Source organism: Neodiprion pinetum, chromosome 1, assembly GCF_021155775.2.
Source record: "Neodiprion pinetum isolate iyNeoPine1 chromosome 1, iyNeoPine1.2, whole genome shotgun sequence".
NCBI lineage: Eukaryota > Metazoa > Arthropoda > Insecta > Hymenoptera > Diprionidae > Neodiprion > Neodiprion pinetum.
Genome location: NC_060232.1, coordinates 31,887,412 through 31,912,778, shown reverse-complemented (window position 1 = coordinate 31,912,778; position 25,367 = coordinate 31,887,412). Strand labels below are relative to the sequence as shown.

Genomic DNA, 25,367 nt, shown 5'->3' with positions numbered 1-25,367 from the left:
TTTACTTTGACTTCTCTGGACAGATTGTCCTAATGTTTGTCTCTAACTTTTGCTTTATTGCATCAATTTCTGCTATTTTTAGAATTTTGGCATTTACTCTCTGAAGGCAAAAATTACTACAAGGAAGAATTAATCTGCCTTTTTTAATTGCTTTGTTCAGTTTTATTGCAAACTAGAACATCAGATGCTACGCATATTTCACTATATACACAATTAACAAGAACAATGTACATGTATTAACATTATTACATGTATATGTATAGTGTACAGTGTAGTGGCTGTAATTAAGCTTTCATCTCATCCATGATACTAATTACGTAAAAAACGTCTTCTATAAATAGCATACTACAATTGAAACTCACCAAATTTGAATTATACCAGAGGACTCAGGTGTCTGTAGTGTTTCGATTCCATAATTGTTTGCATCAATTTTCACGACTAAATTCCTTTACAGATTCCTCTAAAAATGCCTCGATGATTCCTGATGGCTTGTTATTTTATCATTTTTATTCATAATCATTGCGTCGCAATAAAATTCTGTTGTTTCTTCAGAAACGAAATTGAGAATTCTTAATGAAATGAGCACAGAACATTCGGGAAAGTAATGCCAAATGCAGTTAGGATAACATATCTAACGAGGTAAAAATACACGAAGGTTGAAACCTTTGTAGATGAATTGTAGACAAGTGAAATAACAAAAATCCAGAGTAATCAGCTCAACTTGTTTGAAGTAAAATACGTGGAACATGTGATCAATACTATCATGGTACTTGAATATTTAATATCATATTAATAATTTCACAACTAGACACATAAAAGACACAAAATTTTCTAAATGCAAGTTCCATGATTTATAACGGGAACCATGGTTTGATTATTTACCTTATCAGCCTATATTGCTCTGTTTGAATGAGTACACACTAAGGGAGCACTAACAAGGAGCTTAATCCATAGCCAAATGAATATAACTTACTAAAAATGCTAAGATTTTAAATAAAAATTTTTCCTGTACCTCGTCACATTTCTCAATACGTACTTGCAGTCATGAAATTCCGATGAATTGTACCAATGACGAAAGAGTAAAAATTCTGAATTTCTGTTATTAATTAACTTGAAGTTTTTTCTCAAGGCTATTTCAATATTGTTTTAATGTTAGTAACATTATGCACCTAGTTCACAAGACTGTAAATTGCAATGTGTAATTTGCTCAGTCACAAGAACCATCCAACCATCCATCTCGCCATCTTTGATTAACTAAATTACAATCGAAGGAAGGCTTTGCTAATTTTTCATTGACTTGATTGTGTATATTGCAAAGCCATTGGCTCAGTTGATGCTGGGACTCAGTTTGTGGTGGTGACTTTTTCAGTTGCACCTGCAAATCCTCTGCGCATGTATTACATGGATAAAACTTGGAAAATATAGTGAAGAAGTTCTTCATGTCCGTCTTTTGCTCGCTTGTTGGTTTATCAGGATAGTAGGCAGCCATCGTATGCAGAAAAGCCCACGTTTTAGAACCTAGCTCATCTTTATCAAGAGGACAATCATTGCGCCTATTTGTTGCTCCTGTAGACTCTACCTGCTGCGCAGAGCCCTGAGCCTCTTTCACCTTTTGTTCTGTTTTCTATGCAATTAAGGAAGAACCGAGAATAACAATTAGATCTTGAATCAGCGGAAATTTTGTCTTTACCATAATAGCTTGTTAATTGTGAATATTAACTTAACGAAAAATCTGTGCAGCAGAATGAACATTTGTGAATATACTTTCTTTCATGTGGGTTGACTTGATCCTTAATTTACACATCTAGTCTACTAAGTAAAACGTTTAATTGTTTGTTATGTCCATTCACACTACAGAGTGAACCTATATGGAGCACTCTAAATATATATAATATGCGTGTGTTATGAATGTTGAGAAGATATTAGAGTGTTTGAATAAGTTTGCAAGGCACGTCAAGTTTATGGAAATAAAATTTTTCTCTAACTCATTCTCTGAAGAGTGACATACACTCACAGCGTCGTTCGTATCTTCAGTTTGCCGTGGTTTTGGATTATAGTAAAATACAGTTATTTAAACTGTAACGTAGGTATAATAGAGACCGAATTTAATCTAACCTTTGTTACGCAATTTGAGCGTGACTTGAATAATCGTTCGGACACTCCAATTTTTAGTGTAAAATTCGAGACAATTAAACATTTGGCCTGGCTGGAGTATCCAGAGTATTCAGTTAAGGTTCACTTTCTAGTGCGAATAGATACTTCGTTGATGGTTGATTGTTTGAAATAATAAGAAAAAAATGTCCACTTTTGCAGTAATAAGAATTATGCATTGAATTGAAATATTAACTACTAAACCGCCTGTTCCAAGCGACATGATGGAACATGCAAGATTGCCGTATGTGGATTAAGTAGACTAGAAAAAAAAACTATCTTACTTGTTCTGAATCGAATGTTTCCTTCTGTAATTTTGCCCATGTTTTAAAATCTGTACAAGTTCTACAGGGCTTGTCGAAAACCATATCTCTTTAGGTGACATTAAAACTGATAATGCTTATTTCATGTTTGTTACGTGATTCAATACATAACCTCTCAAATATTTACGCGAATTTTGTGGCAAGATTGGAGCATCGAGTATGTAGTACAGGAGACGCGGTCACGCCGTGAAAAATGTGTGCAACAAAGTGTATCGGACGATTGAAATTACTTTCTCTTCTTCACACCACTTTTGGCTCTTGACGATTGTGTATCAGTGATCGAATCCCATGTGGTCTGATTGTTGAGGGTACGATCGTGTTTGAGGTGTGAATTTTGGTTAATTATTTGCCATGTCGAATAAAGGGACGAAAAAAAAAGTCAAGATATACCATAAGAAAAAATATGAACCTGAAGAGAAGATCATTGAAAAACTTCAAGCTGCCTATAAAACGGTCAGTTTCAAGCATACTACAGTATTGTTGTTTATATCCTAACCTATTGTAGCATGATGTTAAAGAGTAGCATGCCGAGTGCAATGGCACCTGTCAGCGTCAGAAGGCGCTGAAGATTGCTAGTAGAGTTACAAAATTGTAATTGTCTCCCCATTTAGGTCGATATTTCTAAAGTCAAGACTTTTTCCGACCTCCCACTGTCGCAGCGAACTCTAAGAGGTTTGAAAGTAAACGAGTTCCTCGAGCCGACGGAAATTCAACGACAAAGCATCGCTTTAGCATTGCGTGGCCTTGATATTTTGGGAGCAGCAAAAACAGGCAGCGGAAAAACTTTAGCCTTTTTAATACCGGTAAATATATATACATGACAATTTTGGATGGTCACGAATTAACTGCGAACATTGGTAGGAGATCTGAATCACTGCCTAGTTCTATTTATATTTCACCGTTATAATATAATTGAATACAGATGACTTTATCGGACAATGAATTTTGTTGCCAATAGATTTTAGAGATTTTGTACTGTAAACAATGGACACGATTGGATGCTGTTGGAGCCCTGGTTATCACGCCAACCAGGGAGTTGGCTTATCAAATATACGAAACCTTAAGAAAAGTTGGCTGTTACCATGATTTTTCGGCTGGTCTTATTATCGGCGGTAAAGATCTGCATTTTGAAAAAAAACGGATGCATCAGTGCAACATTGTCATCTGTACGCCTGGTAGATTGTTGCAACATATGGATGAGAATCCATTATTTGACTGTGTGAATATGCAGGTACATTCAAAGGATCAATGTAGAGTTTACTCAGATGTATAATCAAATTTTGTGTATATATATATATTGTGTATATATATATATATTTGTATATACTTGGTGGCGGAATTCAATAATGAGGCATTTCCACTTATTTTGTTTTTGTCTTTCTTATTCTGAATAAGAGTTTGAATCGTGAACCATAAGAAAAATATCAAAATATAATGGCATGTATTTGAATTTAAAGAGTACTATTGTTTTGAAATTTGGAACCGTTTGGGCTTGGAAAAAGACATCTTGGATTATTCAAAATGTGTTTTCCCTATGTATTTTTCAGTTACCTCATTATTACCTTTGCTGCTTATCTGAGAAATTAGATAATTAAAAATTCAACAACTGTGTTAGGTTTACAATATGGAATTGCCCTACCCAATTATTTTTGAACCCTGTTTGTTTTAGGTATTAGTTCTTGATGAAGCTGATCGATGTTTAGATATGGGATTCGAGCAAACGATGAATAGCATTATTGAGAATTTGCCATCTCGACGGCAAACACTTTTATTTTCAGCAACGCAAACTAAGTATGTATATCATATTGCAACTAAACAGATATTACATTGCTACCTACCAAAAGTTTTTTTAGATTACATACCCTAACCATCCAAAACTCACAATAGGTCAGTCAAGGATTTGGCCAGATTGAGTTTACATGATCCAATGTATGTATCTGTTCATGAACATGCCACACATAAGACACCAGAGCGTTTACAACAGAGTTATGTTGTCTGTAATTTGGAGGATAAAATGTCAATGTTGTGGTCTTTTGTTAGGAATCATTTGCGGCAAAAAATACTTGTATTTTTTTCCAGCTGCAAACAGGTATTTGTTTCTAAGTGATAGATTCATCACTTACGGTTATTGAGTAAAAGTACAACATTTGAATGGTTTCTAGGTCAAATACGTGAATGATATGTTTTGCCGTTTAAAACCAGGAGTAAGTTTGCTTGCATTGTATGGTACACTTCACCAGTTGAAACGAATGGCTATTTATGAAGCATTTTGCAAAAAACAGCATGCTGTACTTTTTGCTACTGATATTGCCGCCAGAGGATTAGGTAATTTGTTTGATGAATTATCAATTAATTAGATAAATTGTGATAATGTATCTGGGAAGTCAAGAGTCATATTTACTCACTTCTTCAAATATATAGAAAGTACCATTCGTTGTATACATGATTATCACTTTTTTTTTAATCAGTCACAAGAATTTCATAATGAAAATTATTACGAACTTAGATTTCCCGGCGGTGAATTGGGTAGTGCAAATGGATTGTCCAGAAGATGTCAATGCTTATATACATCGAGCAGGTAGAACTGCCAGATTCCAAAGAGGTGGAGAATCCTTACTTGTTTTACTGCCAAGTGAGATCAATATGATTGAGCAACTGCAGGAACATAAAGTTCCTATTAATGTTATCAAGTAAGTGAATTTACACTTACACAATTTCTGAAACGAAGTGGCTTCTCAACATTGTAATATGTACTCATGTTCTTTTCTATAAATGGCAATTATTATTTAGATTATTACTTGTATTTATTGTTAAGAACATTGGCAGACAAGAAATTGGTAAAGGTATAATATGTGAATATATTTCTCAGAATCAATCCGAATAAACTGCAGTCCCCTCATAGAAAGATGGAAGCATTACTTGCTAGAGATGTGGCGCTGAAAGAGACGGCTCAGAGAGCCTTTGTTGCTTATGTAAAATCCGTCTTTCTTATGAAAGACAAGAGTATATTCGACGTGCATCAGCTAAATACGGATGCCTATGCCAAGTAAGTTTTGTATGATATGATGGGGTCCTACCCATTATCTTGCCCAAAGTTTTCTGTAAATATAAATGTGATCAATCTGTGCGTTCCCAGTGACATTCCAAGAATTATTCATTCATTACATGACGCATACACTTGACAGATCATTGGGATTGGCAATACCACCCAGGATACGATTTCTTCAAAAAATCAATAAAGCGAAGGAAAATCTACGTGCGAAAAAACTCAGTAAATTAACCGATTCTACAAATTCCGAAATATCACAAAAACTAAGTAATTATAACATCGAATCAGATAGTGATTCCGATAAAGAATGTGGAAATAGCACGAGTGGCAATGAGCCACGTGAGAATAGTGACAATGAATATCATGCTGTTGATTCGCGGGATCGAAGAGACACATTTTTTGGCAATGGTGAGTTTAAGAAAAAAAAATTTATAGGTATAAGCTGTTCGAAATTTTCAGAATACATCTGAGTATTTGTGGAAAATATTTTTAGATTTTGCATTTAGAGGGGTACGGATGAGTCAGTTTTTGAAGATATTTTCTTGTATGAATAATGGAATATATGATTCTATATGAAAAAACCTTCCTCCATATGTACGGTTCTATTTTGTGTGCCATTTATAGAGGATAGTGACAGTGACGAAAATATTCTAACTGTAAAACGGCGAGACATAGACATCCAAGACGGCAACGATTCTCTGAACGATCATACGGAAGATAAATATACTGAAAACATAGACAATACAAATACAGCAAAGAAGAAAGCTGTCACAAAAGCTGCATTAGCTAAAAAAATTCTGAAGAAGAAAATAGTTGCGAATAAAAAAACTACTTTTGATGATGAGGGCCAGGTATTTGTATTTCATATATGTATATTATTTACATTATACATTTTTACATTCAATTTTTATTCTGAGTTTATGAAATGACACATGTGTTAAACACATTTTTGATTTTTATAATACCGTAATTTAAATTTAATATCTTGCCAGAGGCGTAATTTGAAGATTGTGGCAATAAATTTGCTGGTAACGATAATGAATACATATTTATAGGTGATTGTAAACCCTACAAAATCTAAAATGTCTGAGAGAGCACGTGAATACGAAAATGAAGAGAGCTCTGGGATTGATATTGAAAAAGCAAAGGCGATACTACGTGAGGAGGATCGTTTTGATAAAGAACGATTCAAAGAAAGAATAAGAGCAAAACATCGGGAAGAGAAACAGAAACTGAAAGCTAGCAGAAAGAAGGTTCATGAGGAGGTAGAACAAGAAGGAGAGGATGCAGAGGATGAAGGAGATAGTGATGGTAGTAGCGATGAGAACGAGCCAGACCTGTCCTGGTTGCCAGATCCAGATAAAATTTATGGCAAACGCGAGGATACCGATGCTATTCAATTTGATAATGCCAGTGAAGATACTGATGAAATTGACAGGTAATGAATGATAATTAGATTTTAAAATTGCATTCAAAATTTCTCGTTCTTGATGATACATTTTTTTTCGCAGAATACCCAAAAGAAAGCTGTTAGATAATGAAGAAATAAACGGAAAGAAAAATAGAAAAAAGGCTAAATTGAGCGATAAGAATGTCGGTCTTAGTCTACTCGAAGATGAAGAGCTTGCTTTACAACTTTTGAAAAATCGGTAATCTCTAAGTTGGCATAAACAAAAAAAACCATGAAATTAATAATAAACGTTGAAGTATAAGAATGAATTTATGTCCGATTCCAAATTAATCCACTAATATTGGAACCATTGATTCTCAAGTCCTGCTCGATTTTCTCAAAGCAACGTTATTCTTGTGAACAGTAATTCTCAAATTCACGCACAACTTGCGTTCCTACTTTGAACTATTGAAATGTTTTTTTTTTAAATGGCAAACTATCAAATGTTCAAATTTTATTCATACAATCAATAAATAAATCTCCCCTGCTGGGTGTAATGGGTGCAGGATTCCGACACGTGTTGCTTGCATTATTTAGCATTTTTATATTATTTTTTCAGATTTATAAAGTAAGAATGCTTTACGAGACGAAGTACAAATTTGAAAATGACAAAGTAAATAGGAAGTCTTATGACAGCCCATTAAAATGATGTTACCAAGTTTATCATTTATTTAACTGAAACATACAAATGAAGTACATCACTATATATTTTGTTTACGTTTGTTATCTAGCAAATATATCTAATATATAAATATTAGATACTTATCATGTTTGTTATTCATAGTTGAAGTAAAAAGGTATTAATTAAGAAATCGAGAATCGGAGAAAAATGTCAGATCATTGTTGTAAAATTGTAAACATGATTTTTTTCGGGCAAATTTATAAGAAAAAGGCGTAAAATGACTGCTGTAATCTTAATATTTTGTATTAGTCAAATTTTCGTAACAGTAACAGGTGAAAATTTGTTCCTAAATAAATCGTGCAACGTTATATTATATAAGGAAAATAAGTTAGCTGAATACGTTGCAACTTGAATTAATAAAAATATATACGTTTATATATGTATGGTATATAGATACATATATGGGATTCTAAGCAAGTTATTACAAAAGGTGCGTTTAAGCATCATAATCACTCTTAAACGAAATTTTTTCTCATTTATTAATATTGTTTTTTTTTTTTTTTTTTTCTTTACAATTCCGCAGAATTAATACAAATGCCATTATAACAGGTCATAGGAATTTTCGAATGCACGAGTAAATTGGATGAGCCATGCGGTAACGCTCGTCAATCAAACTCGAATAAACGTAGATATTGATCATCGAAACCTTCGTGCATTTAATATTGTTACATATAATCTATTGATTGTTGTTTGATAATTTTTAGTATTCTTTATTATAATATACAAGGCATTTATTGAAAATAATTCTAAGGTGTAGTTTTAACGAAACTTTGTTTCTAATTATGCTAGCCAAGAAATCAACTTTTTAGTCAATTTAGCGAATCCATTTTGTCAAAATTATCAGCTAATGCATAGATGACACTAATAGAATGTTTTAGTAACTATTCCGCACAATAGGACGAATACGAAACCTAGCACTAGGTATTACTTTTTTTTTAATTCCATTTTTCTGTTTTTTTTTTTTTTATATATAGTTACATACATTATCAACACATATCACCCGTGGTACATTTAATAATGCTTCACCAAACATAACTCTCGCGTATAATGTAACATACCAATCGCAGATGGGGTTAAAAAGAAAAAAAGAACAAATAACGAATTAATTTCATAATTGTGCAGAAAAGAAAGTGCATTTATATCTTAGGCAATTTGGGGGCTGTAACTAACGGGTTGTTTTGCTCAAGAAATTTTCTACCTGCTGTTTTATAGTCATAATTGCAGCCGTGAACTTCGGAGTACCTGTGGGCCGAGCAAAATAGATTTCCGCAACGGCAATTGTAGATGTTAGTAATATTTAGGCGCTTATGGCAGTGGAAGCAACGTGTTTTTACTGTCGTTTTTTTAGGGGGATTAGAAATGATGGGCTGTACATTCTTTTTATCTTTTGGTGCACTTTTTTGTACCTTACCTAAAATTTGAATATGCTTATCCAAATGAGTATCGTTAACGGGAAAATTTGGACGGTACAATATATCTTCCTTGTCATAGCTGTATTCTTCCGATGAAAGAATCGGACTTGTAACTCTGCCTAAGATTTTTATTTGTTTCTCAAAGAAGGCAGCGTCAGAAGGAGTTGGATTATACAAAGCATGCTCTTTTTCGAAATTATAATTATCTGTGGCTAAAACAGGGCTCTTAACACGCCCAAGTATTTTAATTTTTTGCTCGATACCAAGTTCTTCTAGTCTGCTCGAAGATGAGGGCTTAAATCCGGTAGATTCCTGGTTATCTACATGAAAAATATCTTTCGTACTAAGAATCGGACTACGAACACGCCCAAGAACCTGTAACTGTGGTTCTGCTCCACTAACTGTCTGTAATTCAGCAGTATCAAGCTGAAGATAGCTTGATTCACTACTGTCGTAACCAGATGCATCCGTAATTCTTGCTCCATCGTTTCCCAAACCAAACAAACTTTCTTTATTTTCATAACTTGATTCGAATATATCCTTAGCATTAAGTACCGGACTCTTTACTCTACCTAAGAAGTGAACATTGGAATCATTTCCAGAATGATGTAATCTACCTTCTGTATTGTCGTATTTAGGAAAGCTATTATCTCCCCCTTCAAAACTAGACTCGCCGAGTTTGTGAGTAATGTAATTACGCCCTGTTGTTATTCTGTTATACAGAGATTGATGAAATAATCGAGTTTTATCAGATGCGTTGAAATTAGTGAAATCTTTCTCAGATTCATAATCGTATGCTGAGGTGTCAGACATACGTTGAGCTAACAAATCATTTACATTTTCCATACAGATACTGTGATCAGCAAACCCATTTTCGAATTTCGGATTCTCAATTATATGTTTTCCAGCAATATTCTCCTGGCTAACATCACAGCTTTTTTGTTTGGGAAAAATTTCGTCGTATTCGCATTTCGAATCTGTGTCAGATTCTTCATAGCTATACGTTTTGTCAGACATCAGATCAGTGTAAGATTTTTGACAGATCTTTAGGTCTGGACAGGTTTTTGGACGTTCGTGATCTGTAAATACCAATCCGTATCTTCTTAATCTAAATCTACCTTTAGATGTACTCTTAGATTTGGAGAGTCTTTCGGAAGGTAATTGTGATATGGCAACTGTCGTGGATTCAGTCGATGTTACTGTGATTGGGCTTTGTGAAAAGTTTGTATCCAGGGGATTCTCTTCCTCGACTATCGCTATACTTGAAGAAGAGCATTCCATTGGCATATTCTCATGATTTGATAAAGTAGGAGAATGTCGGTGTGATCTGTACACGTTGGGGTCGCTAAAATTGTCAAAGCTCTTTTTGCGCAGGTCCGGTAGTGTAAGGTCTTTATCTGTGTTTTCATTTCTTTGCCAGTTTGTTGGGTCGTATCTTTCGAAGTTTGCATTGAGATACATATTATTGCATGGGTCGGTTGAGAACGGTTTTGATTTGCTGTTGGCCAATTCTTGTTCGCGCTTCTTCCGAGCCATCATTTCGCTCCCAATGTGACCAAAATTTTTTGTTTGAGATGCCATTTCGCTTCCTATTGAGCCAAATCCTCTCTGATTTAATTGCAACTCCTGATTCATGGGGTCCAACTTATTAGGCACAAATTTATGCGTGACGATATCGTCGTATTCCTTATTTGAAGGCATTCGTAAAGCGTTATAGTATTCTGGTGGCAGAGATTTCAGTTCTCTGGGTCTACGGTTTAAATATTTTTTTGGCATACTACTCAAATTAAAACTCGCAGTATTAGGGTCAGGGAGTTTAGGAGCTGCAATTGGAGGTAAAAGAGTGGTATTTCTAAAATTTTCGTCCTCCCTGCATACCACGTTTGAGCTTACCAAAGAATCCACAACACTGGTTTTTTCATCCTCATCTTTTTTCTTCGATTTCTTTGACTAAAACACATAAATCAATTATGTTCCGTAATTTTTTGTCTGCAGGAGGCAGCCTCTGTTCTCCAAATAAATTACACAGATCAAGTTAAAATAAAAACCTTCTGAATCGAGAGCTTCTCCATTTGTTGTCTCAGAGCATGCATCTTTTCCATAGTTGTAGAATTTTCTTGCAGTCTCTCAGCTACCTCTTCGCAATCAGAGTCCGAGAAAATGTTTCTGTAGGCAGAATGTAACGTTTGATAAGGTTTTTTCACGAAAAGGGCTAATCTCAGTTGTTGCATATCCAAGTATACCTTATCGATGATCCACTCCACGAATCAGCGATGGGAGAGTAGGTGCCATCGTCATTCTCAATCACTTTAAACAAACTGACAGAATCGCCCTCTCTAAATACAAGAACCGTCACTCGACACCCTGGTGGCAGCTGATCCATCATATTTTCTCTGCGGAAAGGAATTTTCAGTGCCATGTAGTATATATAATACTTATATATTAATATGTTTATCCCGTAATAGTACATGAAACAGAAAAAACTAGTTATTAGAAGTTGATAGTGCTTGTGGAAGTGAAAAATGTGTCTGAATTGGAAGATATCAAAACTAAACTTATCATATACAATTCTACAGTTCACTAACTTGTTATTTTCGACAAATTCGCGAAGTTCTCTAATGGAATAATCATCCACTTGGGGTAAACGACGCGTGCTAATAGGTCCACCTCGCATTGACAAGACCAGCTTCAAGGTAGCACCTTCCCGTATGTTATGGTCCAAAAGTGTACTTGAATCGGAGAGTTCGCATAAATTATATACTATGTTCTGCTGAGATACTGGAATACCTGTAATGGAAACAGAAACACAATTTCCATTAAGGTGATAAAATAAATTTATATGTCCATCAAAGATTTGCTGCAGGGATACTGTAATCAATATTTTTCTAAAGTTCAACCTCTTATTAACTTATTAGTAGTGAAAATAAATTCACAGTTGCATAAACCTATTTCATATTAAGTATCATGTTTTTAATATTTTAAGGCTTGCGAAGAGGTGGAACAGACATTAATGTAATGCATGAGTTGTTCTTTGCAATACTAATACAACTTCATTTTCACCTAACATACAATTACCAGTCATTTGATAGTGAGACAATATTTTGTCACTATATAGTGTGCACTGACTGAGATAGTTCGGTACAAGTATATCCCACAGACCATTTCGACGAAACGTAATAAATGAAGATGAAAGAGATAAGCATTTTATGAATTTTCTGTCGTCCGATTTTTGTTTCTAAATGATTTTATCCACTTCATTAAAGCGAAATAAATCTCTATTAGAAGATATTGACAAATGTGAGTTCTTACAACTGTACTACAATTATGTTAGCTGGCGTGAGGAAATTGTAAAATGAATATTTGTCAGAATTAGTATCAGTGGTAAAATGTATGTTTCAAGCTGCCAAGATCTTCGAAGCTACATTATTATTGTTTAACCAGATCACAATCCCACAGTTTACAATACATGTGCATTTAACTATATGTATACAAGATGATACAGTATTCATCATTTTGAAGCTCTATATTATGTTTGAACTTGAATATGAATCATAGATTTATCAAGTTACTGTATATTAAAATATTGGAATTCTGAAACAAGCGTTATACTTGTATGGCGGGTTCATTGTCAAACTACACAGTCTGACAATTGTATTAGTATTCTGTGATAGACAGACCAATGGAACCAATGTTAATTAAACAGTATAATAAATTTTGGTTCTATGAAAGAAAGACAAACTTTCAACTTCGGCGGGTCAAAATGCAAGACATATTGATTTTATAAACAGTAGATCACATCCCGTCTCAGATACGAATATCTAATACAAGCTACCTACTCACCTTCAACACGTTGAATTTTTTGTTTTATAAATCCGATGGTATCATTGGGCGACACAGTCATTTCGAATGCAAGGCCCATCAATGTTTCGATATAAATTTCCATAGACCCTTCACCGCCAGCAGCTTCTTCAGCACCTGCCGGCATCCAGGGCCGCCACTTATGCTCCTGAGACATGTTGCCCAATTTTCAAAGGAGAAACAAATATCGACACTGACTTTAGGCTTGTTACTTTTTGGAGTAATTTTTGTACACCTCCTGTTCACAGCTATTACATTTCACACGGATATGCAATATTGCCCGTTCCGTGGTTCTGCGCCATTTCTTGCCACAGATCACTTGACACGTTCCAATACCGTAGAAGATTCAATCAGATGGCCAACGTTGACACAGCATTGAAATTCAGAGACACCGTTTACATTGATTGTTTTCCGTTTTTGAGCAATTAAGGTGGTGCTCCGATTTGCTAGTCTCTCTTTGTTAATCTAATACATTAAGTTGTCGTTTGATAGTTGAGGTGAGAAAACTGGAAATTTTAAAAACTTGGAGAAACTTGCGTGAGCACGAAACTAGGTGAAATAATGTCGAGTTATGACTTTGGGTGTAGTTTGTCAATTGGTGGGCAGCCTGGACGGCTACCTGATCCTCGTTAAAGTCGCTCAAATCTGCTCGTCCGTGGTTACACCTGGAAATAATCCCGTGATAAGCCACTATGAGGACGATGATTCACATCCTGCCAGTGCCCAACCGATTAGAAATTACTCATATATATTTGGCCCTCTTTTTCCCCTTTCTCCCTCTCTTTACTTCGCTTGTAATATTCGGGATTATTTTCCGATGCAGTTTCCTAGATCCCACGATTGCAGATTCTAAAACGCCATTTTCTTATTCCGACACCTGAACTACCCTACCATATTTGATAATTTTTTTTTTACAACTGTATCGGTTTTCAAAAAGATGTACTCACCATTTTTTTAACGATGAAAATATAACATTTCTATCATCTTATTTCAACGTCGCAAAAATTTGCCAAATACGTTTCACTGTTCACTAAGCTATTATATCTATTGTGTTTTGATTTGTCAAAGTGGCAATATGGAAACCTTATAACTGAATATTCGCCGATTTTTTTTTATCACCGCAATTGAGGAAAGTATGAAAATTCATTCGGAACCAAATATATTTCACCTCTCAACATTTATTTTACGTTCTATTTACGCTTTGTCGACTAAATTATGCACTAATTACGTAATTAGTTTCATCCTGCTATGCAGTATACGGTTTTTTTCTATTGGCATCAGTGTGTGGATGAGGTTTAGCCTGAAGTTGCTCACACTACGTCATGATACGCTGCGTATTGTGTGCAAAATTATGGGCGTACTTTGTTCGTTCTCGACCCGCCGCTACGAGTGAGCAGATTGTGTCCACAGATGGCGATACTAGAAAATAATTATTATTTCCAATCAGAGCGTGCGGATCTGTGTACATATTACATGTCTATAGGTCGAGTGCCCTACATTTGCCCTTCGACAACTCATAATGTATGTACACCATGTATTTTCCGAGTCTTTCAGCGGACTGCATGAGACTCCAGGTAACAGTGGGAAATTTCCGTATCGAAGCTCCCCGCTCCATCCCTGACGAAACTTCAAAAACCCTCATTTAGCTGGCTGTCTTCCGCAATCTTCAGTCACCGTTGATCCACACAGAGGACCCTTAGAGACCCTCGAAATAACTGGTTGAGAGATGAGATAGGGAATAGTGTTTTATAAAAGAGACTTCCATCTATTTATTTGGATCGGATTTAGGGGCCAGCTCGGTCAAAAAAGTTTATTTTACGGACCACTGATTGTTCGTTCTCTGAAAAAGGCCAAGGTTTGCGATTTTCTCTCATTTTCGATTCATTTTTACACATGTTCTATTCGATCGAGCGTCGTCAGTAAATTCAAATTTACGCTTGACGCCGCGTGTAACGTCGATTTAGTAAACACAGACGTTTCTGTAGCGAGCAGCTCGACGCGCGACGTCAGTCGCTTCAGTTCCTTCGGAGTGGACAGAGAAGAACCACGCATGCCATATTAATCCAGAATTCAAATAGCAGTGCCTTTTTGATTGCTAAATTTCGGTAAGTGCTGAAATGCGTATTGTTGACCCGCGTTATTCTATTGTTTTGTGAGTTTGAAGAGCTGTGAAGAGTACATTACAATACGTCGCAGAAAGCATCTCTTGAATACCCGTTTATAAAATGCAACTGAAAGGCACGTATTATCAAATGGTTCGCTGAACGTATTCCTTACGTATTGAAATAAATTTATCGGGAAGTTAGCTGAAAAAAGAGCTCGCTTCGGTCGATTTTCTGTTTGGGGATCGGTATTCTAATCCTTCATTTCGTTACTGTATCAAGAGTTAATGTGTCACATGTGTTTTGTTTTTTTCGAACGGGGTTTCTTGACCGTGTTATAAATATGTAGAACGTTCTCGATGCCGACGATCAAATAAATAAAGGTATTATGAATTAACAATTCAGTCTCCTCTGAGCTGAAACATTTATTTACAACGAAGGATTAAGTAGCGTATTAATATACAGAAATACCGAGCGAATATAAATTGACCAAAGAAAAATGAAACAAAAAACAAACGAACTCGTAACTTAGATCCGTACACGTTGAAAACGGTATCATGGCGGAAAATTGTATGTACATAAAAGTAGAAACCGCTATTATACATCAAACGGGGGCAGGAACACGACAAAAAGCAAGCGAAAAAAAGGTCAATCCGGAAACATATTAAGTACAGGTAGATGCAGAGTCGTCATCTGTGTATTACGGCGTTGCTTACTCTGAAATTTCGAGTGTCTTGAACTTTCCAGTGGCTTGTATCTCATTTTTAAATTTTACTATGTATCTCGTAATTACCACGCGATCGTAAAATGCCAGCGTCTGTGAATATTTATTGGTTATTCATTTCTTGTATTACTTTTTAAAAAAAATTGTACTAAATCTTCGATGCTGTATGTATGAATTTCAAAGTCATATTAACTAACAAGATGTTGTGTAATTTCACCTGATTACAGCAAGAAACTGGAACAACGTTGCTTGGAGTTGCTGATTATTTGGATTACAAGATCTTGTCAATGAAACTTGAAAAACAAAATGCAAAAGCTGAACAGAGTACAATGTTGTGGAAGAATAGAAAACAGGTACACATTTGAAATCATTCTTCATGACACTGTCACGCTAATTTAACTTGGACAAATTTGTGTTCCAGTCGAAATTTATTAGTATTTAGTCCTTGATTATATTTTATAAAATGATCGTAAATTTTCAATGATGCGTATATTGATTTGGAAAACAAGATACTAATAAAATTAGTCTATCTCTTGTCTGATTACAGGAGCAGGCTACATTGCAGCATTATTGTCAGTATTTAGCAGTTACCTGAACGGAGCAATCCCGAGCAACCGATCTATCATCGCGAGAACAAAGTGAAAACCAAACTAACCACTACAGTGAATAAAACTGGAAGGTTCGTAATCGATATGATTTTTGATTGTAATATCGCTTTTTATCGTAAATGATTTGAGCTGCTCACTGATTTTGCTTATTGCTTGTGTTTATTTATTAGCGTTTTATTATGATTTTTGCCGTTTATTTATAAAAATATTAGAAACGACTGAAATATGTACAAAAAATTTATTCCGAGACAGATAGTTTATAGAGACATGAAATCTAATCCAAGTATATCGTATCAATCTCTCTTTTCGACATTTCCGTTGGGTGGTTCCGTTCACACTTAGGCTACGACAAGGAAGGTCGTGATGTACCGTGATTTGACTAACTTTTGTAATCCATAGCGTTAGACGTTCACTTTGCCTCTTTGGTGCACAATCTACTAGTGAGATGTTCCGGATAAATTCCATCTACAGAAGGTAGAATCTCGAATTCTCTTGTCCACCCCCATAGTCTAGCCCCAGTCGATTTAACAATGTTATATGGAGCGTATCCTCGACAATCAAATATTATGTACCACGGGTAGATAACTGACTTGTATTTACCACCAGACTTATCTCAGATATTAGTTTAAAAAACTCGTTTCGTGTTAGGAGCCGCTACCAAACGAGAGACGCACTAAGCCTGACCAACTCAAAGACAGATGTCGCCATATCTCTTCTCTGTGTTATTCATACGTCAGAACGCGCGTTAAGTTCAAATTCTCGTATTTACTATAGAATTTGAGGTGATTAAATGCGAAAAAGTATGACAAGAAAAAAAAAAGACGGATTTCTTTCTTTGTTAAAACGAATCGCCCTGTGTGCCCGTGTCGACACATGCAGTTACGTGAAATCGATTTCCATCCCGAATGGGGTTCGCTAAGAAAGATGCAAGAGACGTTTGAGTCTTCTAGTATCACCGCAAACTTACCTTATCGTAGTATCTATAATAGAATGAAAGTTCGTTGAAAAATTCTCATTAATCAAGAGCGAAGAATGAGGGGTTCGAAGATAACTGGTGCGTGCTTACTTATGCCAGAGAACTTGAGCGAAATTTAAATCGATCGTCGACCCGCGTAGTTTCGGCAGCAATTAACGAAAGGTGTGAATAAATAATAATATTCATTTATCCAGCATTAGAATTTCCCTCGTCCCGTTCGCGTTCCGCATGTCTGACGTCGAGAAAATCCGAGTTACAAACACATTTGCATCGTAACTAACGAAGTTCTCATGTAATATTTGCAATTCAAAGTTCAAGGCAAACTAATTTCTTAACTTTATGATATGTCAATTTCATACCATCATCGTCATCTTGAAACAGGCAGAGCTGTGCAGGGGTTTCTCGACGGAGTTGCCGGGAGTCGGAATCTCGCAGACAAAGCGTCTCAACAGTACATGATAATTTTACTATCGGTTACCCCAGCAGGGCTTTATGTAAGTCCCGTGAATCGTGCTCGCACATTCACGCGGCACACATTCATCACACACCAGGACGACAAATTAGCATTTCAGGTACTCCCGTCTCCTGCAGCTCGTATAAGGTATTATGTCTGACCGAGTGAGCGCGGATAATACCAGAGCGATTTAACGATGATCGGAACAACAAAGAATCCCGTCTTGTTTCTCTCGCCCGTCTCCATCTCATCGCTATTATAATATAATCACACGGGTGTATAGCAGTGCTGAATGGGAATGGATGAAACCTATCACACGATCGAGACCACCGCCGTCAAGGACTCGGCTTTTAAAGGACAAGGATATCCACTCCATTACACGGATTGTCATCAACTCGGACTCCGCGTTGCATCCAACAACAAGTCGGTATACGACACTCGGTGAACGGATAAACTTCACCTTGTGTAATGGAGCAGACCGCAGTTTAGCTGAAAATTCCGTAAACAATTTCTTTTAATCACTCACTGCGTTTGCAAGAGGTTTCACTTTACCTTTTTCTCCGACGTGCACGCACGCCAGCAGCACACCAGGCCAATAATTCAATCTTGAAACGGCGGCGCAACGCGACGCGGCAAATTCTCCGTGTCGTAGTCACGACCTCCAATTATGTTAATCTACTGTATGACTGCCATAACTAAATGGGGGGATCTATTGCTAAACGCTTATAGTGTTAGCGAGTGCTGCACTATGGGCCATATTCCGTACATGCATGCGCATACGTATAATATTGCGTAACGTGGGAGGCTGGATACATATACTTACCGTGTATTACATGTACAGTAGATACCTACGTTACCGATATGTATGTCTCTACGTATTCATGTATCTCGTATTTCTATATGGATAATGTTATTGTGAGCGGATAAAGTTACCAATATTTCATTTTTCCTCTACCGATGAAAATCGCTTTCGCCTCAAATGCAGGGAAATACTTGATCGGATTGTCTACTCTCTAAATGTGAATCGGTTATAAGTATACCACTGGAGAAAATCATTGTATATATATATATATATATATACTGGAAATAAGTTGAAAGTGACCGGATCGTCAGTGTTGGTACATGCACTGGTATTTTGCAGTGGTCTACTCATAACTGGGAATCATTGAAATTTCACTGATTCAAATTTAGGGAGTATAGAAATCTTGTGTTTCCGTTTCGGATAAATTTACGTTCCGAATGTATGTACATGCAAATCGATGTCTGTTTACTGTAAGAATTCCACCCGTTTTATGCAATGATGCAGAGAAGTTTTAACCCGTTTGTCTGGCATGCTTCGCGCTTCGTTGTGTACCTCTACCTACATAGGTATAAAAAAAAATCCGTAGCTCGTGCTATTGCGGATTCGCGCATTCGTAATTGGCCCGCACTTTATACGTGCGAGGCGTAAGGATTTTTTTTTACCATATATACTGTACTAATTTTCTATATTCATAGAGAGTTGATACACAACGTCGGGAGAACCTTGGAATTATCTTATTTTACTTCGATGTTAACACGTAGCTTATAATTTCTATTATATATGAGTTTACAAAGATGCCGATTCAAGGTACCCTAAGTATATCTGCACAGATAAAATCTCTCTCGTGCAAAAACCTCGGTACCGCGGAATATATTGTAAATCAAAATGAGAATCGTGTCGTTGTAATCTAATTATATCACATATTATACGTACACTAAACGAATCTACAACGCACGATCCTTGTATTATAATGAATAAATGATTTGTTTTCATCGGTGAAATCCAACGTTACGTTTGTAACGTATTCGTTAGAGCGAAACGTACACCGCCTTGTAATTTTTTACTTCGACAGCAATTTTCGTTCACGTATACAGTGAGCTAATATTTATGTAACACGAACCCGTACCGTGATCCGATCCGTAAAATTTAGACGGTAACCGTTGAGCGGAAAGCATCTCCGTTACCATTAGGAGGAAAAGTATTGTTTTTCTTTCTTTCTTCTCCGAAAATGGTGTAAGTAGCCCACTTTGTAGGCGTCGAACGCGACGCTTTCCTTTGAATGGTCTTCCGTGGAAAATTTCGCCAACAGGCAACGCCCGCGACTCGAAATGTTGCCGGTGAATTTCTGACCTCCGAACTCATCAAATATAACAGCTCAGCCCTCGGAGTCGTGATTTCGAATGTGTTTCGTAGATGCTTTCTTGTACCGATTTGCACGTCCCTGGAAGAACCGATACTCAGGTAGACACACTCCGCCAAACGGGTGAATGGCATTCGGTAATCAATTACGCAACTCTGTCTTACAAGTCCGCTATTGACATTGGAACATTAGTTAATACGGCCTCAGGCCTCGGACTTGACTCACGGATCCTGGTTCGTTGCTGGTGTGTGTTGGCTTGGACGCCGCTGCAGGGATCTTTTTCTTATTTTTTGTCAAGAGAACAAGAAACCTTTGTTATAACACCGAGAGATTTCGACGTAACTTCGGTAAAATTTAGGCACGCCAGTGACAAACGGGATAATTTACACTGGCGAGAAAACCGGAGGGAATTGAAGCGAATGGAAATCTCATTCGCGGGTGCAAATTCAATTTTTGAATATCGATATCGGTAGACTCGCAACATTTCTTCCTTCCAATCACGTATTCAATTTACAGTTTCGTCTAATTCCAATTCAGAATATACAAATAGACGCCGTCCTTTTATTTATTGTAACGGGGAATATAAAATTGCCTTTCGGATGACATTACACGTATATATACGCATCTGTTTAGCATCTGATTACGCAGATTCGAATTCTTTCGGAAACACAGATTTTTTACGCGAAAAATGTATGAAGTTTAATTTTTCAAATTCTCTCGCATTGCATCGTACATTTTCCATATTGCAGGAGAATGAAAGTAGTTAGAATCACGACAATTGCAGGCCTACTACGAACAGCAATTACGGATTATAATTGCATGGAGGCATTACACCAAAGAATCGGAGTAGCCTGGTCAGCGTTGCGTTATAATTGTGGTATAACGCGTTGTAGTAAAATAAATGAAAAGTGAAGATAACCCTACGGGATTTCGCAGATCGGGCAGAAGTCGTGTTCGTATTTTAATTAAGATTGCGATCCAGGCTAATGAACAATTACGATATCTCATCTTAACTACGGTATATAAAGTGCAAATTAGTTCCATAAAATTGAAATAGTCGATTTAACAAAGAAAGATTTCGGCAATATACGTATTCACCATAATACGCGATTGCTAAATTAGTGATATCGACACCGACGTTTATCGATTTGTCGCAACAGTATAACAACCTATCGTAAATTTGCAAAAAAATCCTTCGATCTAGGACCTGTGTTCCCGGTAGTTTTTTTTTTATTTTCTATTGCGAAGTAAGAATTATTACATAACGCGCGAATCGAATAGTTAATCAGATAATTACCATGCGAAATTTATACAGCCCATCGTACGAAGATCAAGTTCGATGGCATTGCGGGGATTTTTGTGTTGTGAACCGAGAGTGAAAGAATTTCGTTGCCTGGTTATTATTATACATTTACGGCTAACGGTATAAAACTCGTTTATTATTTCGTAATGTCTCCGCGGGCCGACGCGATGCCTCTAATGCTTTGGTACCTTCGTTACGTTTTACCTCGTGCGCCACGTGCTTTGGCCGAGGCCCTATTGAGAGTTTGAATTATTTTTTTACACGGCGCGGCGAATAATAAATGGACGCTGAATGGCTACGCGCCGGGATCGTGATTCAAAGTGATTCTGACCCGGCATCCCATTGTGCAGGCAGTTGCGGTCGGAAAACGGCGGTCGGATATAACAGTTCGGTTGGCCAGCGATTCTGCCAATTTTCATAAATATTAAAGATCTTTTGTTGAGGCTTGCACGGAGTTTCGAGGCTAAAAACTTTCAATTACAATTTTCCACGATCGAGAGTTGGGAAAATAAATTGCAAATACGCTTGCGGTGCTGTATATATGTATTTGTAGAATTTCGCGAGGTGGCATTTGAATAAAAATCGATCCTACGATACTTCGAACCTTGCGTATTTTGTTCGTATTACAAAATAGTACGAAAAAGTAACCTTCGCATTAACAGGCGTCTGAAACTCGTGGCAATTTATACGTCATTACAACCTGGATATTATTACACTGCACGCGATCTTTTCCTCAGGTTGCAAAAAGCAGGTATACGTAACCCGATTTTTTCCGTAAATGCAGAGAAGCAAAGTAACTTGTGTAACAACTGAGCGAACCTGAACAGCGGTGGGATATAATTTTATATTTCGCTTCAAAATCTTGGCGGTAAACCGTTTATTTGTTGCATTTTGTTTTTGAAATCCCTATAATGCGAATTAGCTGTTGTTTTCCTCACCTGATGCTCCGTGAGTTATGAAAATTGCGCGAATAACGCGCGATATGGTTAAGCTAATTTCTTCGCTATTTGAAGCACGTTAAAAAAAATAAGAGGAAGAATTTCTTCAACGCGTACCTACCGATTGCGTATAATTAAAACTGTATATACGTTTAGGCAGAAAAGTGATGTTGATTTGCGAAAAATCGGAATTACTTAACCGTGTTAAGACGGTAAACAACGTAGGAACAGGAACCCAGCGTTGCGACTGCACTAATTAACCAACTAATTAGTAAACTTGTGGAGAGTGCGCGAAACTTATTTATTTTCGCGCATATTATAGTTAAGCCGCCGATCTCGGGGCTGCGGAACTGATTTCCGTATCTCATAATTATTGAGTTTTAATTAAAAGTTTTAGAGATGGAAAGTACCGCAGGCACCAAGCTGGGTTGACGTTTCCCTTGTACAACGGCAAGTCGCTGTCAGAGTGAATAGATACCGGATAACCTCTGGCATATTTACGATCATTACAATTTCTGCAGCGATTATACCGTCCGCTTCGCTTTCATACGGATCAATAATCCCTGAATCCAAACGTTTATTGTCTCGACGTATAATGTATCACGAACGCGTACCGAAGGGATTGCGCTTTAATGGTAGCGTGAAATTTTTCCCCCATCATCACATGCGCTTCTTATCATATTATACGTGTGTATAATATTGTAGGTGTTGTATATTGTTGAGCCCAGTCGTGACTGGACCACGGAATTGGGACGTTAACGCGGTATAATTCGCCAAGAAGAAAAATACCTGATGTAGTTTTAATAGTTATTTTGGAAGTCTGCTGACCAAAAGTTCTAGGCCAAAAAAACAGCTTGCCTGATATCATGCTTGCCACGTGTGTAACCTGCGGTGATGCGTACATTTTTTAACTAGTTTTATAGGACTGTACTAGACTGTATAAAAAAATCGACCATTTTTCCCATGTTATTTAAATGGAAGATAGAAAATCGCGACGAGGCAGCTCTAAATATTAATATTAAAAGCAGAAACCGCGGCACCTTTTTTCATCGTCATTCCGAACGATATTTCCGTCTTGAAATCTAGGCTGCACAAAATACCTATACAATTAACGACAATGCGTTGTTATGAAATTATAAAATTCGATCACAGGCTAGCTAGTAGGTCACGAATACACTATTCCGTGTCATAAAAAATCAATTTTCAATCAGTTTTGCGTTCCCCTACACATAAATGGAAGAATTATAAAAATGATGCTCAGTTCTGTCGATCGATCGATGCTGACATCATAATCAGAGAGTTAATTACTTCGGTGACCGCTGCGGCACACGTTTCGTCAACAAGACGCGCAACATATGTAATGCGTCGTTCTCATCTACCTGAAAGGAAAAATAAGCATCGAATCCATAGCGAGATGAGGCGTGCGACGTAGTTCAGCCTGTACAAAAAGAAAGCTTGGAAAAAAACGCAGCCGCTGCGTACGCCGTCATCTCTTTAAGCTCTCTACCGCGCAGCGAAATAGTCCGATCGAAAATATTCTGCAAGGAAATGTTTCTAAACGATCCTATAGTTTTACAGAATATGGCAGTACAGTTCTGTAACGGAAATCACAAATTTAGAAATGATCAGATATTAATCAGTATTTAAAAAAATATTTTGTTAGGGCGGTCTTATCTCGTATACCGATTTTTTCACGAAAGTAGGATGATTAGTCATCGAATATTCCGTCGAATTGCAGATTTCTGTACGGGATCGGGCAGCTCGCGTTAAAAAACGACGGTCTTCCATGAAATTCTGGCATGTGTGGAATACTTTTTTTTTTTGCAATAAAAAAGATAATTTTCAGTTGGTATTTCATGTACAGTATTTTCTGTACGTAGAATTTGATTGGAATTTTCATTCTTTAAAACACGATAAGAAGAGAACATTCTTGACGATTTCTTGACGCAGAATCTGAGGTATCTCCTTAATCCAGCTGGAGTGTAGGTACATTTGAAATTGCAATCTTTCGATATCACTGTTATCCTTTTACAAGGGGGGGGGGGGGGGGTAGGTTTATTGATAATACAAATGCACGATTTTTATCACATTCTATAATATCTTCGGCCGCCATCTTGAATTTACAGAGAAATTCGCTTAATTGTCAAACAACTATTTGCTAAATTTCAACTATGGACTAAGAACGGTAACAGAGAAGCTTTTACGATAAATTTAAGATGACAGCCGTTAGCTACCGTAGAATATGGTAGAAATTCTGGATTTAGACTACCAATGAGCTCCCCAACGACTGAAAAAAAAATAGTCCTTAGGAAAAATTGCTGTATCAGGGCTTCTTTCTTGTACATGTAGGGACTGGGCCGGTATGCTCAGTATTTACACTCTGCGGAATGAGAAACGAAGGGAATATTCTCTGCGAGAGTTTGACTCGGAGGATCGAATTTCTGGATTTCGGCATAGTCGGTGGTAGGTGTGTAATCTCCTCTCTTTCCGCTCGCGTAGTCCTCGGTTCGCGGCTCGTGGCCGACTATAGCGACAGCCCTAGACACCGAGGTTCTTCGCACTTGCGCCTTCGTCTCCTCGCCTCTCGCCGCTGCGGCTGCGAATCCCCGATGGTTGTTTTGTCGCTGTCAAAGAGGCGCGCGATCAGCAGTCCTCTCCCAGCAGCCGCGGTGCGCTGATTGTGAGTGTACCAGGTGGCGAAGGTTCGGCCACATCGCGAGAAATCGCAGCGTGCTCCTGCTGATCAGGACGATACGAGGCTTCTCATCGTCGGCCGCTCCTTGGCGGAGGAACAGAGACCCTTTTTTCCCTCTTTGGCTCGTCCTTAATAGCTAGCGAGTCTCGCAGAGATTTAACCTCAGAGACACTTGTTGTTTGTTGTTGTTAACGATAAGGAGACACGCGCGTGCTTCGCTGCGCCGGAAAGTCGGAGATAAATCTTGGAGTACGCGGAGAACAATTTAGATATATATTGTGAGTGTGGAGTTTTTCTCAAGGTTCTGAAGGTGCTGCGGTTCGACGCTTTCCGTGTATCGAGAACTAGCCGGTGAGTTATCTTATCCTATTCCTGTTCTTTATCCTCACAAATTTTAAAAGGATATGCTGACTGTAAGGGTGGAGTGATGACGATGTGGAAAGTTAAGAAAATAGAAGGCGCACGCCGCGATATTTTCAA

At 37.2% G+C, this 25,367-nt stretch overlaps 4 protein-coding genes across 13 annotated transcripts in view; 2 read left to right on the top strand and 2 right to left on the bottom strand.

Annotated features, from left to right (window-relative positions):
• Window positions 1-33: 33 nt before the first annotated feature.
• Window positions 34-2,636, bottom strand: Alr (Evr1_Alr domain-containing protein Alr). The gene is made up of 2 exons (XM_046618393.2): window positions 2,436-2,636; window positions 34-1,624 (listed from the first exon to the last, which is right to left on the bottom strand). Exons 1-2 carry the CDS (start codon window positions 2,517-2,519, stop codon window positions 1,208-1,210), a joined length of 501 nt encoding a protein of 166 aa, XP_046474349.1. The 5' UTR covers window positions 2,520-2,636; the 3' UTR covers window positions 34-1,207.
• LOC124215132 (probable ATP-dependent RNA helicase DDX10) lies at window positions 2,430-7,674 on the top strand. The gene is made up of 13 exons (XM_046618151.2): window positions 2,430-2,927; window positions 3,086-3,277; window positions 3,433-3,705; window positions 4,144-4,265; window positions 4,362-4,563; window positions 4,637-4,799; window positions 4,981-5,164; window positions 5,344-5,520; window positions 5,660-5,931; window positions 6,148-6,374; window positions 6,579-6,961; window positions 7,035-7,172; window positions 7,533-7,674. The coding sequence occupies exons 1-13, from the start codon at window positions 2,826-2,828 to the stop codon at window positions 7,543-7,545; spliced, it is 2,448 nt and encodes an 815-aa protein (XP_046474107.1). The 5' UTR covers window positions 2,430-2,825; the 3' UTR covers window positions 7,546-7,674.
• LOC124215120 (AN1-type zinc finger protein 4-like) lies at window positions 6,150-14,653 on the bottom strand. Of its 4 annotated transcripts, none has more exons than XM_069137235.1 (8): window positions 14,423-14,653; window positions 13,873-14,344; window positions 13,181-13,774; window positions 12,908-13,073; window positions 11,653-11,854; window positions 11,311-11,460; window positions 11,116-11,233; window positions 6,150-11,017 (listed from the first exon to the last, which is right to left on the bottom strand). In XM_069137235.1, the coding sequence occupies exons 4-8, from the start codon at window positions 13,050-13,052 to the stop codon at window positions 8,792-8,794; spliced, it is 2,841 nt and encodes a 946-aa protein (XP_068993336.1). In that variant the 5' UTR covers window positions 13,053-13,073; window positions 13,181-13,774; window positions 13,873-14,344; window positions 14,423-14,653; the 3' UTR covers window positions 6,150-8,791. The 4 variants fall into 4 exon arrangements, with proteins under 4 accessions (XP_068993336.1, XP_046474074.1, XP_046474063.1 ...); XM_046618118.2 differs by having other exon boundaries at window positions 12,908-13,590; window positions 13,668-13,774; XM_046618107.2 differs by having other exon boundaries at window positions 12,908-13,774.
• A 292-nt stretch (window positions 14,654-14,945) lies between these two features.
• The window catches only part of LOC124215080 (Ig-like and fibronectin type-III domain-containing protein 2), a 172,130-nt gene continuing 161,708 nt past the window's right edge, over window positions 14,946-25,367 (top strand). For 4 of the 7 annotated variants that reach the window (XM_046618042.2, XM_046618060.2, XM_046618011.2 and 1 more), the window contains exon 1: window positions 24,837-25,238. The gene's annotated coding sequence lies outside the window, so the exon portion shown is untranslated. Of the gene's footprint in view, window positions 15,031-15,978; window positions 16,105-16,298; window positions 16,431-24,835; window positions 25,239-25,367 lie in introns of those variants that run through there. The other 3 variants (XM_069137214.1, XM_046618021.2, XM_046618069.2) reach the window with 2 other exon arrangements.

Bases quoted from the DNA above. Each gene is read 5' to 3' on its own strand.
- LOC124215132 (XM_046618151.2), top strand. From the start codon at position 2,826: ATGTCGAATAAAGGGACGAAAAAAAAAGTCAAGATATACCATAAGAAA. The intron at 5,521-5,659 runs GTAAGTTTTGTA...TACACTTGACAG, and splicing joins AATACGGATGCCTATGCCAA to ATCATTGGGATTGGCAATAC. The intron at 6,962-7,034 runs GTAATGAATGAT...TTTTTTTCGCAG, and splicing joins GATACTGATGAAATTGACAG to AATACCCAAAAGAAAGCTGT.
- LOC124215120 (XM_046618107.2), bottom strand. From the start codon at position 13,082: ATGTCTCAGGAGCATAAGTGGCGGCCCTGGATGCCGGCAGGTGCTGAA. The intron at 11,461-11,652 runs GTTAGTGAACTG...TCCTTTCCGCAG, and splicing joins GAATTTGTCGAAAATAACAA to AGAAAATATGATGGATCAGC. The intron at 11,018-11,115 runs GTTTTTATTTTA...TATGTGTTTTAG, and splicing joins AGAAGCTCTCGATTCAGAAG to TCAAAGAAATCGAAGAAAAA.
- Alr (XM_046618393.2), bottom strand. From the start codon at position 2,519: ATGGTTTTCGACAAGCCCTGTAGAACTTGTACAGATTTTAAAACATGG. The intron at 1,625-2,435 runs GTAAGATAGTTT...TTAATTGCATAG, and splicing joins AAACATTCGATTCAGAACAA to AAAACAGAACAAAAGGTGAA.